Source organism: Clinocottus analis, unplaced genomic scaffold (assembly GCF_023055335.1).
Source record: "Clinocottus analis isolate CAN_PGR_092001 unplaced genomic scaffold, fCliAna1.0.p SCAF_19, whole genome shotgun sequence".
Taxonomy (NCBI): domain Eukaryota; kingdom Metazoa; phylum Chordata; class Actinopteri; order Perciformes; family Cottidae; genus Clinocottus; species Clinocottus analis.
This window is the reverse complement of record NW_027175920.1, coordinates 9,226,438-9,247,383: the sequence shown is the minus strand read 5'-3', so window position 1 is coordinate 9,247,383 and position 20,946 is coordinate 9,226,438. Positions and strand designations below refer to the sequence as shown.

General features: G+C 43.8%; 1 protein-coding gene across 1 annotated transcript in view; it reads right to left on the bottom strand.

Moving 5' to 3' along the window:
• rhbdl1 (rhomboid, veinlet-like 1 (Drosophila)) overlaps positions 1-20,349 on the bottom strand; it is a 35,827-nt gene extending 15,478 nt beyond the window's left edge. Inside the window, exons 1-5 of the mRNA XM_068583594.1 lie at positions 19,865-20,349; positions 13,086-13,244; positions 6,590-6,814; positions 5,542-5,690; positions 5,271-5,383 (exon numbers count right to left, since the gene is read on the bottom strand). Coding sequence (XP_068439695.1) covers positions 5,271-5,383; positions 5,542-5,690; positions 6,590-6,814; positions 13,086-13,244; positions 19,865-19,903 — 685 coding nt within the window. The 5' untranslated portion in view covers positions 19,904-20,349. The remainder of the gene's footprint in view (positions 1-5,270; positions 5,384-5,541; positions 5,691-6,589; positions 6,815-13,085; positions 13,245-19,864) is intronic.
• Between the last annotated feature and the right edge of the window lie 597 nt (positions 20,350-20,946).

The window sequence follows — 20,946 nt, the reverse complement described above, 5'->3', positions numbered from 1 at the left end:
TGGCCACACACCAAAGCCCTCTACTCACTGGCAGCACATACACTCATATTTACCCTGCCTAAACATGTGCAGTGCGCCTTTGAAAAGAAACAGTCATTTGTACAACAGGAACATGGGACTGGAAGTGTAACACAAGCAAAAAAAAAAGAAGCCTTCCAGTCATTTGGAGACTGCATAAGCTTTTATTAGCTTGAGAGGATGTAGAAACAATCATTCGGCTAAATTAGGACCACGAAAAAGCCAGTTTCATGGCCGCCGTCCTCCCTGATATCAGAACAACATTAATCAACTGCTGAAGGATTAAACATTACATGCAACTTGGCATGGCACTTTTAAGTAATGACATCAGCTCGCTTGCAACAATGAGGTTATACTGACATGGAGCCATTTATCACATTTCTATTACAATTTACCAACCGGCCCCAGACGACATCAGGCCATATGTCTTCCTTCTCTTGACGGAGGACACCAATGAAAAGCGTGAGGCTGGTAATCTCCAACAATGGTCAGTTCATTACAGTAAACTTTCTGTTAATATGCTCCTGGACTTGAGAGGGAGAAAATGCTCCTGCATAATTCAAACCATGGGGCATCGGTCAGCGAGCTGCAGCTCTACAGGTTCTTAAGGTGCTCAGTGAAACCTCAGGGTTTACAGGTCATATTCTTGTTTACCCAGGGACAGTGGTGGAAGAAGTAGTACAATAATCTACTTAAGTATAGAAGTAGATCATCAACTACATGCTGACAGTCGAATTTCAGTCATTAGAAGCAAATGAGAGTATTTGCAGCGTGTTCCCATATGAAACTGAAGATATTCGAGTTTTCGACTTTGGAGAAAAATAAGCGATGTGGAGATGTCTGCTTGGTCTATGAGGAGGTGTGATGCGTATTTCTTTTCACTATTTTGAAGATTTCACAAAAACGACGTATGAATAATGAAAATAATCATCAGCATCAAGTATCAATCAACTAGCATCAAAGTGTTTTAAGCATCAAAAGGGTACACATACTTTCCGATTACATTTTATTTACAACACTACGTGTTTGTCCACTCTTCACTGAGGGATATCGAGACTCTGACATCCCAGATGAGAAATGTCTGCACGAAAACTGAGAATGCTCTCGAACAGCTGGACAAGCACACGCGTGAGAATAGTAACCTCATGGCTGCGTTGTGTCGGAGCAGCTTTCAAGCACAGCAGCAATAGCAGAGGATGCAGGAATCCCGAGTATTTTATGGCACTTTTATCATTGTCGTTGTTTTCTATTTGATGTCTGTTTATTTGCATATATATTTTATAGCTATTTTATTGGGGTTTTTATTGTTCCTTGTATGTATTTGTTTTCATAAAAAGTCATCTGGGGACCAACATTGTTGCAAATTAAATGCTATGATTTGTGGCATTGTTCTGCTCAGTGAATATCTTATGCTTATGTTTCTGTGTCCATAAACCAATCCAATTAATGTATATATATATATATATATATATATATATATATATATATATATATATATATATATATATATATATATATATATATATATACACGTACGTATGTATGTATGTATGTATGTATGTATGTATGTATGTATGTATATATATATATATATATATATATATATATATATATATATATATATATATATATATATATATATATATACATAAAGTTGGGTTTCCACAACAGCAAACAGAAAATAGACTTGGATGACTGCAACAACCAATATTCAGGAAACATGACACGAACACTTGCTTTCTTTAACTAAAGGCCACGTGCACGCACAGTTATGAGATGCTGCTGGAGGATTTAGGTTGTTTCAAATGTGAGGTGTTAGAGCGGGTATACAGCCCGGGGCTCACATGGGGCTACAAGAAGAAAAAAAAACAGGGTGTTTTAGCACTTGTTGATTTCCTGAAGCAAACAAGGAAGTTGAAGAAGCTGACGGCTCGAGGGAAGGAAACCCAAAGGGGTGAGGAGGAAAAAAGACAGTAAATGTAAAAAAAAAAAGAAAAAGATATTGCATCTCAGCTGTCTATAACGTGGATCTGGACTGAAACGTTGACCATGACTCAACATTTTACATTCATCCTGTCTGGATTTGTGACCATTCATGTTTCGAAATATGACATTCAAGCGGCGTTCTTCATCTGCTGCTATTGCAGCGGAGCAAAGCGAGAGATGACAAGGTCTGAAAGGCAGAAAGTAATTGCAGAATTTTTTCTTTTGTCAGCACACATCCAATCACAAAATTTACACTGTCATTTTGTTTTCAGTACTACAAAACAGTACTACAGTACTACAGTACAGGACCTGTGCAATGTCAGAGGTTTACAAATGCGTAGGCACCATCTGATCAACACAAATTTTAACCTTATACCTTAAGCGACTTATTTATCTTGTCTTTATGTCCCACATAAAGACTGCAGTGGGATATGTATATCTGTGAGAACAATGTCATACTTTCATGGTATTTGATGCATCTTCAGAAAGAAAACTGTTTCTTTTGGGTTGAAAGCAAGCCCTGCGGTGCAGAAAGTCTTGCAGTGTGTGAAGACACACACATAAAAGGCACAGTACCTGCAGCACGTCGCTCCATAAAACGCAACCACCGACTGCAGCTGGAACCTGAAAGCTCCACTGCCCTACAAAAAAATAACAAGCAACAAGCGCGCGAGCTGATAGCGACAGCCATCATGATTGAACTCATGAGCAAGAATAAGACTGCATGAATATAAACATGAGACAGCCATAGGCAACAAAATGGGGAAGAAATAAGAACACTGAAAAATCCAAAGCAATGTGCAATTTCTAACATCCACAATCAGTTGTGAGTTGACAAAGACTGAGGCAGTGAAACAGTATACAACACACACACAATATGCACATATAAATGTGGTTGCAGGTTAATGCTAAAGACCTTAATGCTCAGTCCATGTTTTACCTAAATAAACAATGGTTGATGATGATGATCATGATGATATTTTGACTTCATGGCCTCTTATGTAGACAATGACCACTTAACTCCGTATGATGCTAGAGGCACCTCAAAATAAAAGTTTGAAGGATTTCAAATTCATTATGTTGACTTAAAGATCTCTCCATGCAACACGGTCGACAGTTCAGTGGTCACGACGCCACCCGACCACCTTCAATAACCCCCACTGACTGATAAAACTCCCGAAACACAGAATTAAACCTACAAAGAGTCCAAGTGCACTTCCTTTCTAAAGGACTGCTCCCCAATAGATCACAACATGTGTGCCAGCACAACTTCAATGTCCGCTCATCGACCAGAAAGTGAAATTATTATGCCTCTTAAAGTCGTTCATCATCTTGTAACCGTGAGGCTGCTCAACTTTTCCTCGCAGTTTAGGATTAATTCACTTATGTTGTGTTGAAAGTTAAATGCAAAGACAAAATCTAATCTAATTCCAGACAGTTGGACACTAAACTACAATACTACATACATTAAATACTACGATCAGTTGAGCATAGACGTTCCAATGAATGCTGTTTAACTCTGGGCTCTGGAGGCTACAAATATCACCATCTCCTCGCTGCTTTCTCCTCCTTTTTTATTCAGGCTGCAGCTTAAATTTCCAAACAGCATCTCAAACTGCACTTAGAATAATTCCCCAGAGAGAAACCCTGCGTCACTCTCCTACTTCTTCCTCCACTAAGTCCCATGCCCGCTTGCTTTCTCTCTGTCATCATAGCTAAAATAAATCAAAGCTACAATAATTCATGAGTGTTAGAAGTGTGTGTGCATGTGAGTGGGTGTGCGTGCGTGCGCTTGGGGAGTGGGGGTTTGACTTTTACACAGCATGAGGAGTTTTCAGTGACTTCAACTCCATTTCACTACTGTACATGGAAACGAGACATAATGAATTTTTAATTTTTGTCACATACAAAAGAAAGCTCCAAATTCCCCCTTACAGAAAATGAAAAGACATAACTCAATATGAACTACGTTATTGCTCTCAACATAATTCAAATAATGCTTAGCAAGATATTTGACAGATTAAAGACATGAATTGTTCCCAGTGAAGATGAAAGGGGAAAGAGGTTTTTGCAGCGGTGTTGATATGACTTCTGGAAATACACATTAGCACCAAAAACAGCAGAGAGAAATCACATCTAACAATCAGTACTCATGAAAACATTTCCAATCTTCTAACTGGCTTGAAGGAGGATGAAAGTTAATGAGATTTCAAGTCAACAAAGACGCGAGTGCTGCAGCTCAGCCTCTGGGCACCATGAATCACTCCAATGCATTTAGTTTGGAGACTAGTTTTTAAAAGGTCTAGGCCACCAGCTGGGCCGGGTTTATTATCAAAACCATCAAACAGGCCACTCGTGGATGTCAGCTAGATGCGAACAAATTCAGCCTCGCCGAAATTGAGGAAAGTAATAACTTGCTAAAAGTAATTGTTGTTTTAGGCACAGCAAATAGGACGTCCAATACATCTCTTAAAAAGGTAACTTCAGTATTTTACAACCAATGTTTTTCTGTCTAAGTGACTAATGGGCACAACAATTTTAAAAATGGGTCCAGTATAAAATGGGGACGCTGCACACTGCAGCAGCGAAGCGGGCTGCAATGTAACCGCAGTGGGCAACTCCTCCTCTTGCCACTGGGCGTAACAGAGAAGAAACTGTCTGTTCTGTTCATGTCATTGTTTTAAAAAGGGAAAGCACCGTCAATATTGCACTGCAGATGACCTAAAACTGTCAGAACATTTGCTAACAATATACACTATGCACTACATATTTTACACCAGTGGCTCCCCCGCCCCCTCATGTCCACTCACACAAATACACCCTATGAATATCTGTTATAGTATTGTATCTTAACGAACAAAACAACTACCACTTATGTATTATATGTGACAGACAGTATATGAAATAATGTGAATATTAACTTAAATAATATCAGTTCTATCACAAATACTCAGATTGGAAGAAGTCACCAGTTTCAGGCTAAGACGCTGGGCAGATTTGCAGAATGATTTTGAACTTTTAATTAACAATGTTAACATTTTTAAATGTATTTCACAAGTCGAGCTGTGAAGTCACATGTTGCATTACTATTGCCTCCATTTTTTTTTAAAATATATATTTGCAAACATAATGTGAAACTGTTATCTTGTGGTTCATCTAAATGTTGGGTAGAGAAATCCTGCAGCATCCTTAGACCTGTCTTGAAGCTCACACTTTAAGAACAGCTGCTTTACATTATTAAACACTTATTTTAAAAAGACACTCACCAGCCAGAACCCCTGCCATGTAAAGCAGACTTATTCGTAAGATGCCATGGACCATCTCCAAAGGAACACCAATCATCAGCTGCAGTAAAGCGTTGAACCCGAGCTGCTCCAAACTGAGCAGAGAGCACAGAAAAAAGAACAACAATAAAATGACAGCATCAGATAATTTGTTCGTCTAAGAGCAGAGCGTCATCTGCACCGACCAGACACATTTCAACACAACCAGTTCTGCACACATCAACATGACGTCGGCGGAGGTTTGTGAGCGTACCCGACGTGCATGAACATGTAGCTGAAGAAGCGCCACACTTGTGCACGGTGGCCCGGATGGTAGACGAGGGGGCTCTTCATGAAGTCGGGCTGATAGGTCTGCAGTACCCACTTGTTTAGCATGATGCCGTAGCACATGAACACGATAATCTGCAACAGACACAGGAACGACACCAAACTGTCAGCTCTTGCTGACATGCTCATTACGCGCTCTCTCGGCAGACTGCCGGCACAAATGCGCAAAACAAAACCCATTGTGCTTCAAGAAAGACACGTGACGTTTTCTTTTCCTTCTGTATTCCTCAGCTGATGCTCATTAGACTTGTGGAGACAATTACTGCTGGCAGACCAAAAAAAAAGGCACATCTGGTTCAATTCCATTAATTTCTTTTCATAGAATAATGACTCATTGTCTCTGTGAATTAAAACTAATGTGAACCGTCATTATCACAACCTCATTGTCATTACTGACCATTCACTGCCATTTGGAGGCCATATAAGAGCGCTTGGCTTTCTTTACTGTGGATTATGATGATTCCAGGGGAAATTATGAAGTTTTGTAACGAAGTTGTAGGTTATTTTCGCCGTTTAATCCTTAACCATTTAACAGTGAGGGCTTCAATGTCAGGGATTCTCTTTTCTTTTACCAAATTAACTACATTGGACATTAAATGTCAATGTGGTGTTCACAGTGCTTACCAACCTGGTTACTGAGTCCCAAAATCTGTGTTAAAAAAAAGAGAAAAAGAGTCCGTGCATGCTGACTGACAGAGGGCTTCATCTTGGAGGAATGGCATTAAATGCACCAACTAAGCCCCCGACTCCCAAACGGGTTACCAGCTCATATTGAGCTCACAGTAAAAGTGTGAGATCAAAAGGCAGAACATCTTTTCAGTGGCTCTGAAGCGACTGAGCCAACAGTCTAAAGTAAGGGCTCTGGGTTAGTAGCGCAAGTACAATTTAAGGAACATCAGTGGGCTCCATCGGTAGAATAGACTATATTGAGTTCACCGTCTGACACGTCGATGACGTCCCCCGCTAGATCTCACCTGCACGATGGTGACGATGGCGATGAAGACAGGTGGGGGACACAGGCGGTTCTGGTGAAAGTACCAGCGCCGGTCCGTCTCGCAGGGCAGGATCTCGTAAGCCACATAGCGAACAAAACGTTTGTACAGACCCAGTCCCGTCTCATCCAGCAGGATCTCCCTTTGCAGCGTGCGGCGGCCATTAGCAATGGCCCGTCGGAAGCTGCTGGAGCGCTTACTGCTCATCTGAGGAAACGGTGAAAAAACATGCAGTTATTATTCTCAAGAGTTCAGTGCAATTTCTTAAGAGCGACCGCTTTGCTTTAAAAGAAACTTCATCGACATGGTTTTCCGAATGAAATTGATGAAAATCAGTTAACTTACTTCTACCAAGACACATTTTCACTTTATGACATTATGATTTCTATTGAAATAAAAATGTTTTTAAACAGGGAGAAAAAAAAGGGGAAATGTGCGTATTTGCTTTCTTGCTGATGGTTAGATGAGAAGGTCAATATGACTTTCTTCATTTATCTTAACATAAAGACTGGAGACGAGCTAAACACAGATGTTTGGTACAGATGAGTGCAATAAAATGAATTAGAGAAAAGTCTTGAACTTTTACTCAATTTGCGGTTGAAGATATTACAATAATGAATACAAATAGTAGGAGATAAAAACCGTAATTCTTTAAAAAGCGTGGGAACAGTGGGCATTTTATTCAACTGACGTTGTACTTCTCCCCATTTATCTCAGCAGCAAATAAAATATGAATATAAAAGCTGCTATAAAATGTTGCATATGAACAACCGGCGATCCCTTTATTTGCCACAAGAGAGATGACAGAACTGCAGCTGATTATTTATGGCTGATAAGAAACTTAAATAATGTATACAGGTAAGTGTTTTTTTGATTCAAACAGAATGAAAGCATGACTGAGCTGAGACGGCAGAGCAAAAGGGCTGTCGAGGTGATTTTGCCCTTGGAAAGCAAATCTTTGTCAAGAGGAACTATTCCAGAGTGTGTGTGTGTGTGTGTGTGTGTGTGTGTGTGTTCATGTTATCACAGACTCCAGGTTTGCTGCGTGAGCAGGAGCTCTGCAGGTCAGCTGGACCAACTCTTGATAAGTTCTTTAGAGGCTCAGGATGAAAACTATCCTAATTCTCTTATTTTGACAGCTGGGGCAGAAAGCTGTCTGGATAGCAACACCGAGGGCTCTTTTCCGCCAGAGTTGCCACTAAAAATACTAGACACGGTTCCAACAGCGTGGATTTAACAGATATCTGCATTTCCTTATAGAAAACCAGCAAGGATGCTTCCCAGGTAAGATTTACTTCAGGGCTGACACTCGGTGGCAGATGCCTGAAGTCTCCTGTGTCGCTAAAACAATACAGCTCCTTCGAGGACAACTGGCTTACTATGCAATTATCCTTCAATTAAAATATGTGCGATAATGGGATGTGACACTTTATGAAATTTAGTTTCCTGGGAAAGCCGTGAAGGAGGAGACATAGGGCAAGTGGTCAGCAGCTGCAACAGTATAAGCCCACAACAGCAAACCATATAGGTTTCTAATAATAGTAAGCTCAGACAACATGGCAGCCTCATATGAAGTGTTATGAAACCTCCAGAGAGGGTCTGTAGGAAGTACAACCCGCCATTAAAGTACACCATTGGTAATTCGTTAGCCAGGGCCTGCTGCTTGTAGACTCATTACATGTCGACACAGCAGGGGGCACAGTGAAGGAAACTGTGGGTCAATATCTATAAAAGCTAATGAGCTAAATATACTGGAGGACAAAGACTGTAAATAAATGAGCAAATAATAAAGACGTAATGAACAAGATTGCTCCACAAACAGAGCTGCAGCCTGTATTTTTAAGAAATTGCTCAGCAAAAGCAGGATTAAAGAAAATGTGCTAATCCTTTGTGGAAGTTAGCAGAGCAGGAAGTGGTAACTACCCTAACAGTGGGTAATTATGACTCGAGTGGTTGTACAGAGAGGGAGTGAGGGCCTGTTACACAACCAGAACCAGAACCGATGTCGAGCAGGGCTGCTGGCTCTCCCGCAGATGGAGGGATGCATATTTAGTATGGAAATCAGGCCTGGAAAATGCAATTATACCATACTTGAGGAAGGGAGTGAAAGCAAAGGAAGAGGAGCAGAGGGACATGGGAAGGCAGAGAGATAGAAATGAAGACAGGAAGATGAGACGCCTGCCAATCTTGACTCTCAGATTCTGTGTGCCACCAATGGACAGTGAAGCGCATATATATATATATATATATATATATATATATATATATATATATATATATATATATATATATATATATATATATATATATATATATATATATATTCATTCTTCCTGTTGGCTTTCTTCTTGAAATAAAGTCTCTGTTTTCGAGGTTTATTTCATCTGTTTGGCTCGGTGACAACACCTGCCACCTCTCCACCTCGCACCCTTTTTGCTCCCATTCATACCGCCTCCGTGAAAACGTGTTCCCGGGAGACACGGCGAAGCATCGCTATCATTCTGCTTTGCTGTCTCTGACATGCAGGACTGCCGCCTCTAAAGTGAGCGTGAGCAGCCTTTTGAAGTGACGACAAGAGAGCGATGCCGAACATACAAACAAGGCACCCACGAGCCGTCAAAACATGAGATAACGCACCGGGAGGAGTGACAGAGATCAAGGTGCACCGGAAATCACACGTCATCAGATAAAACGTTGGAGGGGGGAAAACCTCTGACTGGTGCGTCGGTAATAGTGGAAGTTTCCTGACTAGGCAAAGACTGCCGGGGAATAATTGATGCTGAGGCTAAAAGCACGAAGATAAAGATAGTATTCCTCTTAAGGGACAGCTGAATGGGCCAAACTGACAGCAGTGTGTGTGCGTGTGTGTGTGTGTGTGTGTGTGTCAAACAGCAAGTGCCCATCCTCCTCCTCTTGGTAGCTGCATGTTGCCTACTGTACATGCTGCTCTCAGCTTTAGTCAATTGTCCTTGATGGATTAATTAGCCACACCGCGCGGTCAATACCTCACAGCTCAATACTAATCAGTAAAAACAATTAAAAAAACATGCTTAAAAAGGCCATTCAGACGTCGGCACTCGATACCAAACAATCTGATACATTATTTTTTATTTTGCTCAGTTTATGGTTGTGGCCGTCTTTCACTCACATTGGTTGACACGCATGCGATAAATCATTTATCCTGAGGATATTAGAAGGCTGCGCCCATTAACCAAGCTCACATATGGATACACCTCCAGTGTCACGAGACCAGTTTACCATCTAATTTCTGAATCATTCAGAGGACCACAAACCCCCTTCTCCCTCGCTCTCGCTGGCTCACTCTCTCGCTCCCTAAAATCACTGCAGATCTCAGCCTCTCTGATTCTTCGCTGACCCACATACGCAGGTCCTTTCCTGCCCAAACCCTTTTAAAGTGAGAGTCCGCCTCTTTTTCCCTCCGCAGCCTTGCTTTATGGTTTAATCATCGCGGTGCTAAAACTCGTGGGGGACAAAACAAACCTTCACTCCAGTACACTTTAGCAAAGTGCATCACTTTTAGATGGCAATCCATCCAAAACAGAAAGCCTTAACTGGAGCTTGGTGTGGGATGTGATGTTGATAGGTTGCGTCCCTGGAGACAGATGTATTGTGGGGACTTAAAAATGACTTGAAAACTTTAGAAAACTGTGTATGAACTACAGAGTGTTTCTTGCATGGGGCTGTAACTGAAGTTCATTGCTGCTCTCTGGAAGGGCTTTTTACTTTACAATACTAATTCAAAATGTGACAAAAGACTCATCCAGCAGAACATTAGAGAACATGTCAGCATTGATCTAACCATATCTCTCGCGATTACGAGGGGAAATGTTTTAGACAAAATGGTAAAAATGAGGCACAAAGCATCAGATTTCAAACCCTCCAACCTGGACAAAAGGAATCCTAAATCCTGATCTCTACAATACATCCTCGAGCCCTAAAATTAACGATGGCAGCCATTTTGAATCTTAGTTGAACATTAGCTGAATTACCAACCGAAGGAAAACAATGACACCCTTCTTCAACCACACAACTGGTCCATGATAGCATCAGTTGACTCCATTTAAAGAAATCAATGCGTGCAGTTGCACACAGAGGATTTTACATACACGACTCCGGGTTTACCCTCAGTTCATTCACAGACACTCGTCTGTCACAGAATCGTCGCCTTGAAGCCGCACCATGTGTGAACTTTGCCACCTCTGGTGTCTCTCAGCATCTTGCCACAACAACATCTTTGTGTGTAATTGTGTGCAAATGTGTCACTGTGTGTAAAATGTGTGCTAGTGGTCTTGCTGTGTAGGATTTTTGTGCTGATGTGGAGTAGTTGTTATACAGACCTAGAGTAAACTATATGTCAGTGTATATGCCGGAGTGAGTGTGTGTGTGCACAGTTCCCCAAGAGAGATTTTAGCAGAGCGTTACTTATTCACCCCTCTGGCTGTACTGACGGAGGTTTTCTGGCTAAGATCGCCCTGCATGAAAGATAGGTTGAACACGAATGATGACAGAGACAGTCTTGTACAAACACACACACACAGACACACACAGACAACTCAGAGGCTGTTGCCTAACGGTGCGATTCAAACACATTTATACCCAGTGAGGTTGAGAGAAGCAGTGTGGATTCATGGCTCCACTGTGTAGAAATACAAATGAGCACACCCGTTAAGACACATAACACAGAAGAGCAGACACACACACACACGCACACACACACACACAAACACCTGAGAGAGTCGAGAGAGGGACTAAAGAAAATGTAAAACTGGAGAGGAAATTATACAAGTCAGAGATCAGCTAAAAGAAAGGAAGCGAGGGGAGAAAGAAGGCTGCAGGTATTTGTTGAAATGTCATGCAACATGCGGCACTTTCCGAGTGGCAGCCTGGAGCTCATTCATCCCAGAGAATCTGCGGAGCTCACGCATTGCATGCCGGGCGACAGGGGGCCAGATTTACATCAACATTTGAATATCCTCTAAATTAGTCAGCAAATCTGTACTGGCAGTGCTCATGTGTATGAATGAGAGTCTGTCTGGGGTTGAGGCGGTGTGTGTATATCAGGGAGAGAAGAGCAGAGAGATGGACAGAGAGGAAGCCAGGGCCTTAATTAATATTGAAAAAACAAATGCGTTTGTATATGCAAATTGTATGCATGCACAGAACGGTGTGGGTACGGCTTGTGTGCGTTCACTTGTGTGCATCAGATAAATCTTTAAAATCAGACCTGGGGGTCGAAATCCGTGCGTGGCTGGACGTTCTCAAATTACTGCCTGCTGCTACCAATGCTGGGCTAATCGAAGACAATTTGGCTGATGGGCAATTTTCAAAGTGTCTCCCTGATGCTTTCGGAGGCGAGGCAGGTTTTATTTTTTTCACCTAACATATGCTCAAGAGTGTGGAATGAAAGGAGGAAATGAGATCTGAGGGTTCAAGGAGGCAGGTAAAAAAAAAAAAGAAAGCAAAAAGGGGGTAGGGGTGAGGATTAATATTACATTGGCTTGAGGAAGGGAGGAGTGAAGATGAGGATGCAGTGAAATGAGCTGGATCAAATAAAAACAATAGCACTTAAACAATGGTGGAGGAAGATAGCTGTACACATCCCATAGAGGGCTGATGGAAAGGAGGCTGTACTGCAGGAGCAGCACCTCAACACTGATTTCACTGTACTGCCACAGACTCCAGAAATGGGACCTGCTCCAAATTGAGTGGCCTCATGTGGCCTTCATTACAAACCAGTGGTGGCCCAACACAAGGGGAGAGAAAGAGATTAAAAAGAAAGAGACAGATAAACAGAGAGAGAAAGCAACAGAGGGGAAATGAGTTTAAGGGAGTGAAAATATGCCAGGAATTGCATTTCACTAATCCCAGTGCTCAGAGCAGAAGGCAGGTGCTCATCGACGAGCTCGGAGAGAATCAGTCTTTTTCACACATACAGCTCTATAATATTTCTAATAAACAATTGTAAACACACATCAGTGAAGAAGGGGGGGTGAATAAAAAGAAGAGGCAAAGAATAAAGGACCTGGCAAAGGACGAAAGCTGCCTTTGAACAATAGTACACAGACACATCAGTATATAAAACATATTTTTTTTGTTGCCGTTTCACAATTTATTATATAATTTGTGTTTGAATTTATGAGTAATGATAAATACATTTTGTTGCATTAATGCTGTGGCTCCATCAGCTCGGTGTGGGTGTCGCGTACGGCTGGTGAGGTTAAGTGTCTGGATTTACCGACACATTAACTGGAAAGATTGATTCTCCTTTTGCAGGACAACGACCTGAATGGTGAAGTCAATTTTCGGCACTGCGGCGCTCGCCGGCTCTGTCTGAATCAATTCTGCAACCTTTCTGAAAGTGTGTGCGTGTGTTAAAATGTGCATCTGTACTGCGGGACATTAAACCCCCCCTGTATTACAATCTGCTACTGTGCACGTGCGTCATGGTTTTTCTCACCAGCTCGATGAGCTCCTGGTAGCACACCTGTCCCTCTTCATTGCTGTGGACCAGGGCTAACAGCATGTCCAGTTTGGACGGGTCCAGCTGCAGCTCATGGTGCTCCACCAAGCTGGTGAAGTTCTCCACTGCGATGAAACCGGTGTTGTCTGGGTCCAGCTGGAAAAAACAACAACAGCCCACACTCAGACCATTGGGACAAAAACTACATCGCTGAGAGCGCATGCTATTAAAGATGTTGTTTCAGTTATGCATCATGATATTTAATAGCAAGCAGGACTGCAGATATGAAGTGTCAGTTTTTCCTGAGGGAGAATGTATCAGTGCGAGACAGCTGAGATGTACACACAGAGACATAATACATAAAAGATACTCATAAAGACAAATGGAAAGCTACAAGGCTGAAAACATGAGCTTAGACAGTGACACCCGTATGAATTGAGCTGTGCTGCCTTTGAAAGAATTAGACCTGCCTAAAGAGAACAACCCATTCAACCTCATTAAAAGGAGCAGGTCTGTCAAAGACAACCGTGGGATGGTTGTTGTTGTGGGAGCAACAAGGAAGATACGGCCGGTGCGTCATTGAAAACAAAAATCAGAATTAAATGGAATGGGCTTTTCAATGTCGGCTTCTGAGTGGTTGCTTCATTTGACTGCGCGAGAGCGACCTCGGTCCCATTTGAAGCATGTAGCCAGTGCGTTTTTTCTTAATCACCACTCACTCACTGAGACCCGCAGCCCCATGGGTTATTACTGCTGAGGTCTGTGTGCCAGCGCTGCTCCCCGTAATTCATTTAGGAGGGAGAGTGTCATAAAAATGTCAGAGTATAGTTGTCTAAAATAGCGCCTGCTTAAAAATGGCTTGTAAAGTATAGGGTGTGCGTCTCTGCTTGGTTTGTGTACTGTGTGTTTGTTCGGTCAGCAGCCTCACAGACTCGATTTTTCTTCCCTCACCCTCTCCTCTTAAATGCACTCAATTGCTCTGCAATGGAGTGTTAATTTCTCATGCCAGCTCTCCTTACTACATCTGATTGTGTTTGTGAAAATGCGCCAGAGGACAAAATGTAGCAGTACAAAGAGACCACATGGGAGGAGCCCTTGCTGCTTCTCATTTTACTGTTTCCTGAATGCTAACACCGCCTCATTAGGTTTCAGATAGTAAACCAACAGCTTCTTGTTGCCCCAGGGAGGAGTGAGCTTTCAGATGTTGCGTCAGTGTGGAGTCACTCGTGTTGGATCATCGTTGCCCATGTCATGAGTCCACGAGGCAAACCATGTCTCGGTCGCCGTAGTCTGGACCTGGCCCGCACACGGCTCGACAAAGACGTTCGATTGGCTGCTTGTGGCGATACGCATTAAACCACGCTGCGTGTCTGTCCCTACTGCCGGAGGCTCAACGCTTAAAGCTCTACTGCTCAGCCCAGGAGCCAGGGATCAATCCATTGGTGTGAGTGTGTATCCTCTGAACAAGTTTACTGAATGTGCTCCGCTTCCCCCAACACAATCTCTGCTCCCCCCCTTTTGATTATAGTTAATCTGATTTCTTCACTCCACAGAAAATGTATGCGTTTATTCACCTGAGAGAGCCCAGTCAAGGCACAAACTAATTGGTTAGTTTTATGACGCTCGACTGAAAATGAGTGTTTTCTCCTTGCTGGTTGATGCAGTTTTGATACTTTAACATGACTCAACTGCATAACCTGATAACCAAGATTCTGTACACGCACACCCATTGTTATCCCTGGGCTTATACTGGTTCCCCTGAATGGGAAAATCCCCACAGTACTTGATAACCCTCTCGGTCATTGTCTCTCACACATCTCCATATAATCTCAACACTCAGCTCCTGACTCAGACAGCCAGCAGGGTTAAGGCATACAAGCTCATTCGTGAACAAAAATAAACCCAGATGAAAAAGAAAAGGGACCCAGCTCTATTTTTAGATAATCCCCTTAACTGTGTGTTCAATGGACGTTTGTTAAAACACAGTCCCGTTCTCCGCTTGACGCTTCAGGCAAAACGGTGCAGATATGGCCGTGTGGCATGTGTGACGCGTTGGGCACCGGGATGACATGTAGGGAGACGTGGGAGTTGGGGGAGCACATAACAACAACAAAAAACAGCAGAGACAGGAGGTTGGTCGGTGAAATAAATAAAAAAGAGAACGAGGCGAGAAGAAGAGACAGCCAGAACTGAAACAAGGACGCACGGAGAATAAATACGCCTCGCCTCTGCCTGTTATTGCATCTGCCCGACCCGGCAGTCTGGCTCTTCTTCCCTTGCCTATAAGAGGGCTGTGACACACTCCAGTGCGCTGCATCCACTTGCCACGGAGGGGAGATAGATCAGATTGTAATGTGCTCCTGGCTCAGCCCGGGCTGACAGGGGGAACAGAGAGCCACACTGGGGGACGTCTGATTACTGTCAGCCTCCATACGTGAGCACATCACCACGCATACAGCAGCACAGACACACACAGCCACACTGTATATGGTCGCACACATTTATGCAAAACCAAGTGTTGACTCTGAGCTGTCATACTGCACGGATCCTGTTCCCTCCAGTCTGACCTTATTCAGGAAGAACGTTACACAGGAGGGGATTGTCTGCCAAGGACACACGGAGGTGGAGGATTGGTCCTTGTAGCCAATTAGGGTTATCAATTAGCGAGATGAGGAACACTGAGATGAATGAGTGTTGGCAAGTACAGCCACGTTTTTTCCTCTCTCTCTCTCTCTCTCTCTCTGAGCAGGCTGGTGACATACATGAAGGGGGAGACAGAGGGAAGAAAGGGCTGGAAGAAGGAGGGAAAAGGCACCGAGAGGGAAGCGATTATTGAAGCGATCCAACACTGGCGACACTTTGACAAGCTGCATAAGTTGCCATGGTTACCAGTCGCCTGTGTGTCCTCCCTTTCTTGCCTCCCTCCCCCCGTTTCCCCCCGCACCCCCGACATATTTGCCGTTCCAGAGGCAAAGGAAAGACACTAATGGCGGGGGGGGGGGGGGACGATGAAAGGAGAAAATGATATCGAGCGGAAGGAAAAATAGAATACAGGAGATGAACGGGACGAGACCAATGAGATAAGAACGAGGCGGTAATAAGACTGAAGCAGGGTTTAGATGTCAAGTGAGGCAGGGCAAGAGATTATGGATGCAAGCTGGAGGTGTTGGTCAGCGAGGGCAACCGGACGTGGCTGGCTTTCAAGAGCAAGCGGGAGGAGATGGACAAGACGGGATTAAAAAAAAGTAGACATGAGTATGAGGAAGAGGAGAGCAAAGAGGGGAAGAACGCTGACTGCAGAAGAAGTATCTCACCGTTGACCCCCGGGACCTCTATTACCTCGACCTCAGACTCAGACCGAGCACAGCCTGCAACTGACTGATCAGTCTGTTCCACGGGGGCTCAACAGTGAACCCACCTGCCTGGAAACTAACCACAAAGCCCAGCTGACTGGAAGTCTTCTGATAGATAGAACTGGCCGACACACAACCAGCACGAGGCCCTCCTCCTCCGACTGGCGCACAAGCGAGCTGTAGATAAACGTGGTCACATTATATGAGGCGCAGAGAGTACAGTAGAGAAGGTTAAGATTCCCGTTAATTATCAGCCAGCTCAAGATGGCACAGTTTTATGAGGCTCTTCCCACTTTTCTTCTGGTGAGAGGTCATTTTAGGCAAGCCAAATTGTAATTGCAAAAAATTCATTGGCAAAAATGTTGATAACCGATTGACTGTCATTTTTGAAGAAAAAATGCAAATTGAATTTCTGATTTCAGACTCTATAAAACACGATTATTTGAGATATGTAAATCAAAATATTTTGCAATCTTGTTTTAAATAAATATATATATATATATGGTTCTCACTAACCCTGTGGCTCAGAGCCAGTATTACAGACTACTTCAATCCCTGTGAACAAGACACTAGAACAGGGCTGTGTATATGAGGGCAGTGGCATTTACAGGGCATATTTGCATGCCGTCAGATTAAACCCTTTTGATTTGTCACTGGTGCCCTCAGGACGTACTGGTGTTCCCCAACAACTGGGTCACTGACTCTGTAATTATCACAATGTTATGTTCTGCCCTGCTGTTACCGCCATTATGCTCAAATTTGACTACTGTGGCTTTGCAATGTGATGGCCATAAGATCCAAACCGCTCTCTCCTCCAGTTGAGACTACTGTAAAGAGACATCAAGGGGATTTTCTTTGATGCAAACAATCATCCAACTACATTTCCCGCCGTTTAGACACAGTAGAAACAGCCAGAGGCATCTTCAAACACAGCTTAATGCAAATTAGCATCAGACAATGATGAAAGGGCACAGTGTATACAAGGCTTATTCTTTAATTGATATAAAGATGTCAAAAATATTCAGCCCCAAGACTTTATGGGAGCGATCTAAATAAGCCAAATAAAAACAAACCGAATGACACATGGAGAGATATTTACCAATAATAGCGTACTTAGTGCTGCTGACCATCAGAGGCGCTGCAATAGAAAGACTCTCAGAGTAACTGCGTCTGTGTGCTTGATGATGAGTGTGTGTGTGTGTGTGTGTGTGTGTGAGCCTGCATAGGCCAGAAATAGCCTGAGTATTGCAACCTCCTGCAGACAAAGACTAATAAAAAACTCACTCATGTTGCTACTTTCTCCTTCGCTCCTCCTGCAGCATTTTAATGTGGTTCTGTATGACATGTCTGCAATATCTCCTCTCCTTTATACCTGCAGTGCATGTATAAACTAAACACGCCCCGTTCTCTTTTGGAGAAAAACATCCTAATGGAAGTATATTCCTGGAAAACCCCTAAGCATTGAAGTTTAGTGCCTTTAATCTCTAATGTGTGCTTGACTGAAAGGAATGTTGCGCCAGCGGTAGCTTAAATCTCAATGTCTATAAAGAAAAAGTGTGATGTTGCAGGTTTAAAACCCTAGTTTGCTAAAAATCTAAGCAGTGGCAGAATAACATTTTCTTTTTATAAATGGCTAAATTTGAGATGGCCTCAAGCAAAGCACTTGACCTCCAGGTGCTCTTGTGGATTTGCTGAGAGGCGGCGGGACTCTGTGGTCGATGTGCGGAGCCTTCAGTGAATGTGACTATTTCGATCTGGTGGCCAGAACTGTAAAAACATTTGGCGGACTCTGCAAAATCTTTTCCCGGATAAATATGAGCAAAAAGTGCCCAATGTTTAGACAGGCAGCAAAAACAAGTGTGCCTGTTCACAATCCAAAAGCTGCTGGCAGATTTCACTTGAATCTAGTTTAATTAGAGAGACCTTTTCCAAATCAAAGGCCGCCGCATGGATTTCCAAAGGTGAAAAAGGCTTGTTGTCAGCCAGTGTGAGTGATTTGGTCTAGATTTGAGCTTAAAAGGACCAGAGTGTGTCTATATGATCACACTGGCGAAAGCAGAGTAAACCCCACAATCAATAAAACCAGGCGTTTACAACGTGGAAGTATTGGTTTCATCTCGTGCCAAAAGACCTGCAGCATCAAAAATGGATATTGACACAGATGAGTCAGCCTCTTTGATGCTACATTAAAATGTGTCTATGAAGGAACATGTGTTGTTGAGGTATCACTCAATAGTTGTGATCACTTAAGTTTGACCACAGAGCATCTTCTCACTCGACCCACACGGGTTTCCTCCACTTACTATGAAAACACACACAGATATTCACAACAAAGAAACTGCACATGCACACTCACACACTCACACACACCTCTAAAGGCTCCTGAGCGTGTTGATCAACGTGTTGCTGATGGGCCACTCGTGAACCCTAAACCCAGCAGCAGATAATTGATTCCACCCTAGTGGACAGAATGATTGCCCAATCTCTCTGTCAATCAGCCAAAACCCCCATTCATCAAAAGCACCAGACAGAGTGCAAGGTTGCATTAAATGCAAGACATGAAATAGCACTGGCTACACACACACAAGCCAAATTTAGATATGGCTTTCTGCTTTCAAATCCATACTGGTCTGTTAGATTTGGAGATAGTAGCTCAAACCTTTACTCAAACATAGATCTGACTGGACAGTAAAAACAGCAGTTTCAGTAGAGGACTCCAGATGTCAAGAGGAACATTTTTCAATGGCCTAAACGACCACTAACACTGTGTTTTCAACAGCGGGGCTGAAGAAGAATGCTCAAAGCCAAATAACAGCCTCTATTCCCGGAGAAAACCCTGACATGGTCTTCACAGGAACCGCCTCGTTGCTTGACCCCTTTAAATTAAGAAGAAGAAAAAAATGGAATAATCTTGCAATCTTTGGTTCTGGTGACCCTGAGATGATGAGATTATGGATGTGGTTGACATAGAAAGAAACAAGAAAACAGACAAGGAAACACATTCACAGGTACAGACACACAAACCATACAGACGCACAGACAGCATGATCGCTACAAACGCTAATGCAGCAGATGAAATGGACCACTAATGATGTTTGTGTCACCCCTCAAATGGAGAATGCTCCAATCAATCCATCTACATCCATTCACACAGCATACCCATGCCTCTTTTTGCACACACCCCTTCCTGCCCCCCCCCCCCTTCATCCCATAAGCCATGATCTGACCTCACATTCTCTGGGCCCACATGGCTCCATGCTGCTTGCGTCCGTCATGTTGTCTCACGCTCTCATTTTGCCCGTGCTATCAATCTCAACATCAGCTCTCGCCCCAGCCTCCACGTCTCAATCCCTGGATAGACGACGAGGTGGCCAGGAGCCCGTAACCATAGAAACCTCTGCCGCTGCCTGCTCACTCGCTTACCTGCTCTTGTATGAGCTGAAACAGGGAGCTTCTATCCATATACTGGCCAGGGAGGTGAAAGGAGCCGCCGAGGACAAGGGCATAGGGAGGAGCGAGAGAGGAGAGGTGGTGGTGTTAAGGAAGCTGTAAGGTGGAAGGGGTTTTGGTTGAGGTAGCAGCTGGTTGCCTAAATTGTAACGCCGGGCCCCTTCGTAGCTGCCGTGTCCCCCCCCCCCACCCCTTTGATGATGGAGAAAGCCTGGTGAGCCCTCTCCCTGGTTTGCCGTGCTGGTGGTGTCGCTGGAGACAGAAGCGGTGCTGTGTGGCTCCGTGTTGGTGTCGAGAGTGTGGGCGGTGGGGCAAATGGGCCGTGACTCTGCTCTGTGCCAGTGCAGCGTGGCGCGGCGGTGAAACCCAGCTTCAGCAGACGACAGGCAGGCGGGCAGGCAGGCAAGGCAGATCCAGCAGCTCTCATTCACTCTCCTCCTCCTCCTCCTCGCTCTCCTCTATCCCATTGCACTGACTGCTACCTCTCTCTCTCTTCCCTCTCCTCATACACACACTGCGCCGCCTGCATACCAATGAGGCAGGGGAGGGAGGCGGCCTCTCTTTTCCAATTGGAAAAGAGGAGGGCGTGGCCATGGGCTGCGGCTCCTCTCTTCACTACAAGTAAGGCGTCTCAGGGGATGGGCTCCACTGCGGCTCTGCGCTTACTACTGGCACAGCCCCCCCCCCCCCCCCCTTTCCACACACACACACACACACACACACACACACACACACACACACACACACACACACACACACACACACACACACACACACACACACACGTCTGCTCTGTTACTGACAGGCATGCACACACAAACCCACACACTGTAAACAAGACAAAAGCTCTAAGACACAGGCATATGGTGAAATCCTAACCATGTGTTTAATTTAATGGCGACAGAAGACAAAAGAGATGAATGGCACAAGAGATGATATAAAACAATAATAAAATCAATAGCAGACTGCTCTTGACCCTTTTTATATCTCTGTGCTAATTATAAGCACTGGCACAATAGCGCATTGTATGCACTGCTGCACAATCAAGCAAACTG